At 44.7% G+C, this 9,283-nt stretch overlaps 1 protein-coding gene across 1 annotated transcript; it reads left to right on the top strand.

Annotated features, from left to right (window-relative positions):
- Positions 1-7,188: 7,188 nt before the first annotated feature.
- On the top strand, positions 7,189-8,439 carry LOC121813087 (E3 ubiquitin-protein ligase TRIM17-like). The gene is made up of 3 exons (XM_042216591.1): positions 7,189-7,398; positions 7,500-7,552; positions 7,735-8,439. Exons 2-3 carry the CDS (start codon positions 7,517-7,519, stop codon positions 8,437-8,439), a joined length of 741 nt encoding a protein of 246 aa, XP_042072525.1. The 5' UTR covers positions 7,189-7,398; positions 7,500-7,516.
- Positions 8,440-9,283: the final 844 nt, after the last annotated feature.

Here is a 9,283-nt window from a genome sequence, read left to right as displayed (position 1 = left end):
TGATCCTCTGTCCAACCTCGTTTAGATGACTATCACAGCAGGTGTAAAACACCTTTCCTGAAGCTTTTAATCTGAAACTTTTCTTAGAGCCATTAAACTGTATTTCCCTTTTCATGGCGTCTTAGAAACTTCTTAGGAACCTCCTACTTATTTCTTCTTTCCAATGTGTTTTTCTGGGGATTTTCATTGTTTTAAAACTGTTGATTTTCTAATGAACCCTCCACTACAAACCCTTTTCCAGTACATTTTTACTTTGCTTTAAATGCTGAGCTTTAAATTTGAAAGTTGACTTAGAGCTATAACATCATCTTTTCTTCTTCTGTGGTTTTAAATTGTTGTTTTTTATTTTTGTATATTACATGATATTTATCAACATATTAAATCAAGTTTCCCTTTAATATAAAACATTTCTGGTGTCACTGTCACATGTTCCCTTTTCTGGAGCTTTTAATGTGACATGTTGCAGCTCTGGTACTCTGTGCTTCCCTTTTCTTTTAATATTAAACCTTTGGCTTGAGCCACTGCAGCTTTTCCAGACCACATTAAATGATCACACTGCAGACTCTGACATATTTGGGTTTAATGTCAGGGGATGTTTGTGGATGAAAGTTATGATAGATGAAATTTTTGGTAGGACACATGATGTGGACAGTCTGGCAATCCCAGAATATTTAAACTCCAGACAGCTGTAGGGAAAGTTTCAGATTAAAAGCCCTGGAGTGTTTTACATGTTATTCTGTTGGATTAAATCTGATGGAGCTGATTCATAAACACTTCACTGCCAGGTATCAGGTGACCTGCAGAGACTGATCCTACAAACACTCAGAAACAGAGTAAACCAAACTGCACCACAGTGATCAGACGAAACCTTCCTGACATGAACACAGCTCCTCAGTAAAAACTGTGAACCAGCAGAGAGACTACACCCAGCACCATACACCACCTCTCTGACACAGTACACCCTCGGGCAGGTGGTGTCCCCATAAACAGTCTGAGAAGCTCTGATTATTTACTATGTTCAAACAAACTGAGTGTCCACAAACGTCTGAGCTCACAGTGAGAGCTGCTGGCACAGTTTGGAGGTGTTCTGCCCCCTGCTGGACACACAGAGCTACAACATGAGGATCAGAGGAGGCTGGTGCTGCTTCACCTTTAGACACAAGAAGGAGGTCAAAAAATGTAAAAACAGAGATTGTTTTTAAACCTGTAAAGGAGGAAATCCTGACGAACTAATCCACAGCCAGAAAAGAAGACTAACTCTGTAATGGTCCAATCAGGTGTCAGCTCTGTCAGTGTAGAGGTCCCAGATAGCAAGACGACATAGAATTGACGTTGATTTTTCATCCGATCCGTTGTTATGGTCAGGGTTGAAATGCCACTGTTGTAACAACATTGAAATACTGTGGTAAACCGACGGTCTTACTATAGGGACGTTGTAATGATGTTGATTTACCGTTGTTTTTTTGTCATTGATATTTGATCTATTTGTAGTCGACCAGGTGACAACAACAACGTCGAGAAAATGTCTATTTATAGTTGACCATCATTCCGCGCCGGTCACCATCAAAAAGCCATTGATTTGTAGTTGAGCGTTAAACTGCTCTGGTCAGGTCTGACAGCATCGTTAACATCTTTTGTGAGGTCGCATCTGTTTCAAAGAACAATTCTAGAAAGATTAATGGCTTAAGCAGTGAGAGGCGAAAAACTAATATATCCATAAGTGATGGTGTAACATTCTGCATTCAAGTATAAGTTGTTCTAACTGCTAAAAGTGTTTGCTAGTTTTTGCCTGTCACATATATTTGATATTTGTATATGTAGCTTGCCATCACCAGTGTGAATAGGTGGATGACTGGTTGTGTAAAGCGCTTTGGGGTCCTTAGGGACTAAAGCGCTATACAAATACAGGCCATTTACCACTGTTATCATCTTCAATGCCCTGTACCAACACAGAGCAGAGCAGCTATCTGAACGCTACCCCAACAGAGGTCGATTATCTTGTTAATAATTTCACCTCCTCACTACGTACGACTCTGGATACTGTAGCTCCTGTGAAAACTAAGGTCTCTAATCAGAAGTACCTGACTCCGTGGTATAATTCTCAAACACGTACCCTAAAGCAGATGACTCGTAATCTGGAGAGGAAATGGCGTGTCACAAATTTAGAGGATCATCATTTAGCCTGGAGAAATAGTTTGCTGCTTTATAAGAAAGCCCTCCGCAAAGCCAGAACATCTTACTATTCATCACTGATTGAAGTAAATAAGAACAACCCCAGGTTTCTCTTCAGCACTGTAGCCAGGCTGACAAAAAGTCAGAGCTCTTTTGAGCCAACAATCCCTTTAACGTTAACTAGTAATGACTTCATGAACTTCTTCACAAATAAAATTTTTATCATTAGAGAAAAAATTACCAGTAATCATCCCACAGATGTAATATTATCTACAGCTACTCTTAGTACCATTGATGTTAAGTTAGACTCTTTTTCTCTAATTGATCTTTCTGAGTTAACTTCAATAATTACTTCCTCCAAACCATCAACGTGTCTTTTAGACCCCATTCCTACAAAACTGCTCAAAGAAGTCCTGCCATTAATTAATTCTTCGATCTTAAATATGATCAACCTATCTCTAATGATCGGCTATGTACCACAGGCCTTCAAGCTGGCTGTAGTTAAACCTTTACTCAAAAAGCATCTCTAGACCCAGCAGTCTTAGCTAATTATAGGCCAATCTCCAACCTTCCTTTCATATCAAACATCCTTGAAAGAGTAGTTGTCAAACAGCTAACAGATCATCTGCAGAGGAATGGTTTATTTGAAGAGTTTCAGTCAGGTTTCAGAGCTCATCACAGCACAGAAACAGCTTTAGTGAAGGTTACAAATGATCTTCTTATGGCCTCTGACAGTGGACTCATCTCTGTGCTTGTCCTGCTAGACCTCAGTGCAGCATTCGATACTGTCGACCATAATATCCTATTAGAGCGATTAGAACATGCTGTAGGTATTACAGGTACTGCACTGCAGTGGTTTGTATCATATCTATCTAATAGACTCCAGTTTGTGCATGTAAATGGAGAGTCCTCTTCACACACTGAGGTTAATTATGGAGTTCCACAGGGTTCAGTGCTAGGACCAATTCTGTTTACATTATACATGCTTCCCTTAGGCAGCATCATTAGAAGACATAGCATACATTTTCACTGCTATGCAGATGACACCCAGCTCTATCTGTCCATGAAGCCAGATAACACACACCAATTAGTTAAACTGCAGGAATGTCTTAAAGACATAAAGACCTGGATGGCCGCTAACTTTCTGCTTCTTAATTCAGATAAAACTGAGGTTATTGTACTCGGCCCTGAAAATCTTAGAAATATGGTATCTAACCAGATTCTTACTCTGGATGGCATTACCTTGGCCTCCAGTAACACTGTGAGGAACCTTGGAGTCATTTTTGACCAGGACATGTCCTTCAATGCACATATTAAACAAATATGTAAGACTGCTTTCTTCCATTTGTGCAACATCTCTAAATGTAATTCCTGCCACGGCAGGGGAAGTGGTGGGGGGGAGATAGGCCTCCAAACCTTGGAGGGCCTGAGATGTCCCCAGAGAGGTGGCGCCTGATACCCAACCTGACATATAGACACAGACATACAGGCACACACAGACTACAAACATCCATTCCCACCCTCATGCTCTCATATGCACTTACTCCACACTCAACCAACGTGGAGACAGACATAAAGAGACGCTGTACACACGATCACACTCCCCAAGCGTACTCTACAAACCGGGTCTAGGTACCCTTGCCCCTGGAGGGGGGAACTGCACCCAGACCCAGGTGGTGTTACCCTTTTCCCTGCGGTGGGGAGGCAGACCGCCCCGACTCCGTAGCAGCAGGGAGGCCCCACACTCCAGACCGCAGTCGGACGGCCAACTCCTCCTCCTAGCCCCCCCGCTCCAGCAGGCCGCAGAGAACGGGGGTGTGTGAAGACTCCAAACCTCCCTCCGCCCGCTCATTGTAGTGTTGATGCATGTGTGTTCTAAGGTGCATTTAAAACCCAGGAGGGCATGGAGCTACCTGCCAGAGAGCAGCAGGTAAGCGCATAGTCCCTCCTGCTAGCCCTCAATGTCTACGTGTATTTAAAATTGAGAGGTGGGCAACGACGCCAGGGGTGAGGTGTACACCCTGATGGTCTTTTGGAGTCCGTGTAGCGTGCCCACCCCCAAGATCCTATATGTATGTGTTATGAGAGTGTGAGTAATGTGAATGTCTAAGTTGTGAGATAAAATTGAGGCACAAGAAGCCAGAAGGGGACAGAGGGGGGGATGCCTCCCCTGCACCCTGGTGACACACCTTTACCCCAAGGCCCTGCATGTGTGGGTGATTGTGGTGGAGCGGGAAGAGGGAGGCAGCTGGAGATGGGGAGGGAAGGAAGGGAGGGGCAAGTGACCCCTCCCTGGGGCCAGCTCCCCCGCTGACCCCAGTAGGCACCCCCATACTCCGCAACCCGCCAGGGAAAGGGGGCCCAGGCCCATCCAGACCGGGGCCCAGTGCAGCAGCGCCGCCCGGCCCCACAGAGCCCGGGACAGTCCACCCAACCCCACCACAGAGAAAACTGCACCCACCCCATCATCCACTCATCTTCCAGACTACATGAGACAATAGACGCCCAGGCTGAGATCTTCCTCCACCTCTCCTGTATCTCCCCCTCCTGCAGAGAGTTCCTGAGGAGAGGAAAGCTCCTGCAAGGTGTACAATTCCCCCTCAGTTGAAGAGCCCCCCAGGTGGCTCGATGCACCTGGCGGCACCCTGCGCCAGGCGGCCCCCATACACCCACCCGCCCACAACCCCGGCGACACACCAACCAGGACCCAGCCCCCAAGGCCCAGCCAGGGCCCCAGCCCAGAGACGAGCGCCCCCAGAACCTCACGCCCATCCCGGACCCACCCAGGGGCAGCCAGGCTACCAGGTCAGTAACCCACGTCCATCAGCACAGACCCTCCCCTAGCCCCGCTGCACGCAGCCACGAGGAAACAGTCACCTGAGAGCCAACAGAGCCCCTAACCGGACATGACCGCTACCCCGGGTTGAGCCCCCCAAGGAAGATGCCTCCGGGGAACCCCCCGACGCCCTAAGCCTGTCCCTACCCCCACACCAATCACAACAGTGAAGGCGGGACCAAACTATGACCCCCCACCCCCACTAGGTGATGGAGCTGATCAAAGGAGCCCAGAGCAATTGATCTGATGTGGTGGCAGAGGCTGTATCAAGACTAATGTAATCTAATAGATAATTTCTATATTGGTTAGAATTAAGATTATTTTTATTTTTCCAGTTCATGAGGACTGTTTTCTTGGCTATGCATAGGGCAGTGAAAACCATATGGGCGATATTCTTTTCTGAAGTGACATTATCTAAGCTGCCCAACAAACACACTAAGGGGGAAGTTGGAATGTTACATTTCAGACACTTCGATAAGTCTTCACATATCTCGCGCCAAAACTTCTGAACTGGTGGACAGAACCAAAGAGCGTGGATATAATTGTCCGGTGAATTGGTTTGGCAGTGTGAGCAGTTGTTGGTAGACGTAAAGCCCATCTTGAACATCCGATGACCTGTATAGTGCACTCTATGTAATATTTTGTATTGAATTAATTGAAGACTGGGATTTCTAATTAGATGAAAGGTTTTTAAGCAAATCTGAGACCAGAAGTTTAGGTCTAAGTTAACTGATAAATCCGCTTCCCATTTTGCAATAGGAAGTGATATTGATTCATCTGTTTTAGAAAGCATTCTGTATATTTTGGATAGTAATTTGGGGGGTTTAAGAGTAAGAAATTGAACCACACTTGGTGGTGTTTGTAGTTCAACTTGACCCGGTTTAAATTTCTTTTTTACTATGGATTTAATTTGTTGATATTCTAAAAATCTTTTCTTGTTGATCCCATATTGTGTAACTAGTCTGTCAAATGAAATAAATTCTGTTCCTTCTAGTATATGTTCTAAATATTTGATTCCTTTACCACTCCAATCTGAAAAGTTTATCATATTATTGTTTTGTAATATGTCAGGGTTGTTCCAGATAGGTGTACGTTTGCATGGGATTGGCTGCAAATTTTTAGATAAATAGCTGTATGTTTACAAAATGTACATTTTATATTTGCATTTCAAGTTATAAAAATTTACTCAACATGTCTGTGGTTTTTTTACAGTAAAAAATACTACTAGGATTTTAAGTTCTTTGTGTGATTTCAGATCAGTAATACTAATGCAGTATGTCAGTGAAAAAAACAACTAAATTCAGTTGAGCTGAAAAGATACCAAACAAGGCAAGGGGAAAAAAATAAATGAAACAATCTGAGGGTGAAATACAAACGTAAACTCAAAAGGAGTCAAAAATGGCCGGTTGTATTTCAGACCTCAGTGGGTTAATCCAACAAATCATGAAAAATTAGGTTTAAATTTTTGTTCATGACAGTGCAGATTTCTGACATTTTGTGTAATTTAAGCTGTAACAATGTGATTGTTTTCTAACAAAAAACAGTGAAACTTAAGTTAGACTTGTGTTTGTAAATGAACCGCCCCATGTTGTGTAGCTTTCTGGATTTTATACTTATTGGGCTACATATTTATTTATTATACAGGCTATACAGTACATAGCATCAAAACTCACATGTTTTATGTAACTAAAGTGTTTAATTATGTGGGCTACAGACAATAATTAAGTTATAGACTATATTTATATGAAAAACATGTATACTTACTGCATTTGAATCATTTTAACCATATGTAACCACCTGCATATGTGTTTGGGGGAAAAAAAGGGCTTCGATTTTGCCACCCTCATGCCACCCTAAGAAAATTTCTCTAGATCCGCCCCTGGGTGGAACGAATGACCAGCACGCACAGGGTGTGCAGGAACACTATGGCGCGGAGCACACACATGGGAGTCTAGAGAGCAAAGGGGATTTTGTGTGCATCTGTTATTTACCTCACTGTAAACAAATGTACTGTTTTCACTAAAGAGTCTTTCGGGTCCTCCTTCCCCACATCCCATGGTTTGCTCTGGCAAACCGTGACATTAGAAGCATATTAGTCAGCTTAGAACACAGGGATTTAATAATAGATACACAAAACGGAGCATGCCCGTTCCGGCCGGCTTTAAAGGGTTAAAGTCAAACAGCAACATTTTCTCCTCCCCTCACGTCACTCAAATGTGACAAACCAGGAAACAGGAAGTTCTTCGTCCTCAGTAAAGAGAGACGCACAGACGATCAGACTGAGCTCAGACCAAACTAGCAGCTTCCTCTGAGTGAGTCCAGCTACAGGAGAGAAAAGTGGAAAACTCCAACACTGCTGCTTCAAGCTGCTGACGCTCCACACACTGAATGTGAGTTTGAGCAAAAACACGACTCAAAGGAAGTTTCAGTGAAGGTGGTAGAGGAGGGAGGGGAGCCAGGACTGACTGTACTTCCTGTCTGCTGTTTTCAGCTTCACTCACAGACTCAATGGCTTCCAGATCAGAGGAGGATCTCTGCTGTCCGGTCTGTAGGAGGTCTTCAGAGATCCTGTTATTCTGTCATGTAGCCACAGCTTCTGTAAAGACTGTCTGAAGAGATGGTGGAGAGAGAGACCAACACACGAGTGTCCAGTTTGTAAGAGAAGATCTTCAAAGGATCCACCTTTAAATCTGGCTTTAAAGAACCTGTGTGAGTCGTTCTTACAGGAGAGAGATCAGAGAGCTTCAGAGGCTCTCTGCAGTCTGCACTCTGAGAAACTCAAACTCTTCTGTCTGGACCATCAGCAGCCAGTGTGTGTCGTCTGCAGAGACTCAGAAAAACACACCAATCACAGATTCAGACCCATCGATGAAGCTGCACAACAACACAAGAAGGAACTTCAGGAAACTCTGGAGCCCTTAAAGAAGAAGTTAAAGGTTTGTGAAGAAGTTCAAGTGAAGTTTGATCAAACAGCAGAACACATTAAGGTCCAGGCCCGACACACAGAGAGGCAGATTAAGGAGCAGTTTAAGAAGCTTCACCAGTTTCTAGCAGAGGAAGAGGAGGCCAGGCTGGCTGCACTGAGGGAGGAAGAGGAGCAGAAGAGTGGGATGATGAAGGAGAAGATGGAGGCTCTGAGCAGAGAGATAGCAGCTCTTTCAGACACAGTCAGAGCCACAGAGGAGGAGCTGAGAGCTGAAGACGTCTCATTCCTGCACAACTACAAGGCTGCAGTGGAAAGAGTCCAGCGCTGCCCCCTGCTGGATGATCCACAGCTGCCCTTAATCAGAGCCACAGGAGAGAGAGGCGTGAAGTTGGGAAGAGGCCCTGGGCGAGTAGAACCAAAACCGGTACGCTTGGATATCCTGAAATCATCACATATAGCTCGATACGGTTTGGTCGTACACAGACCTGTGGGTAGGGCCTCCTAGGCGCAATTGCCCTCGCGAATAGCTGTGAGACACAACAGTGGCTGACTCGCATATGCGAAGAGCTCCTGACCAATAGACACCCAGGGGCCAAAAATCAGTGAGATGGCAAGACTCCTAGACCGACTAATTTCAAATCAGTGTCACTGTATCAGGTTTATCATAAAAATGTCGTTGATTCCACCGAGATGGTCTTACTTAGATAGTTTTCTATAAATTTTCCACCGTTAACTGAACCTGCTTCCATACCCTTGAACTCTGACTTCAATCAAATATCGAGAGCCTCCACACTCAATGGTACTCTCTCCTCTCCACTCTCCTCCTCTTCTCTCCGAATGACATGGTACCTCAGTGAATGAGTTATGAAGACCTCGGGAGTGTGGACCAAACACTGCTCCAGACTCATCCTGTCTGAAGATCTGACCAGTGTGAGAGGAGGAGAGAAGCAGCAGCTTCCTGATAATCCAGAGAGGTTTGATCATTCCTGCTCTGTCCTGGGCTCTGAGGGCTTTAACTCAGGGACTCACAGCTGGGATGTTGATGTAGGAGACAGTACACCGTGGGGACTGGGTGTGTTAGCAGAGTCTGTGCAGAGGAAGGGAGACATATGGTCTGGATTATGGATAATATGGTTTGATGAAGGTGAATACTCAGCATGGTCACCACCAGGTCCTCTCACTGATCTCTCATTCCAGAAGAAGCTCCAGAGGATCAGAGTGAATCTGGACTGGAACAGAGGAAAGCTGTCGTTCTCTGATCCTGATACTAACACACACATACACACCTTCACACACACTTTCACTCACAGGATGTTTCCATACATTAGCACTGATGGTAAACTGAAGGT

Source organism: Haplochromis burtoni, unplaced genomic scaffold (genome assembly GCF_018398535.1).
Source record: "Haplochromis burtoni strain Fernald_Lab_line unplaced genomic scaffold, NCSU_Asbu1 Contig_1129, whole genome shotgun sequence".
NCBI lineage: Eukaryota > Metazoa > Chordata > Actinopteri > Cichliformes > Cichlidae > Haplochromis > Haplochromis burtoni.
This window is presented reverse-complemented; position numbering and strand designations above follow the sequence as displayed.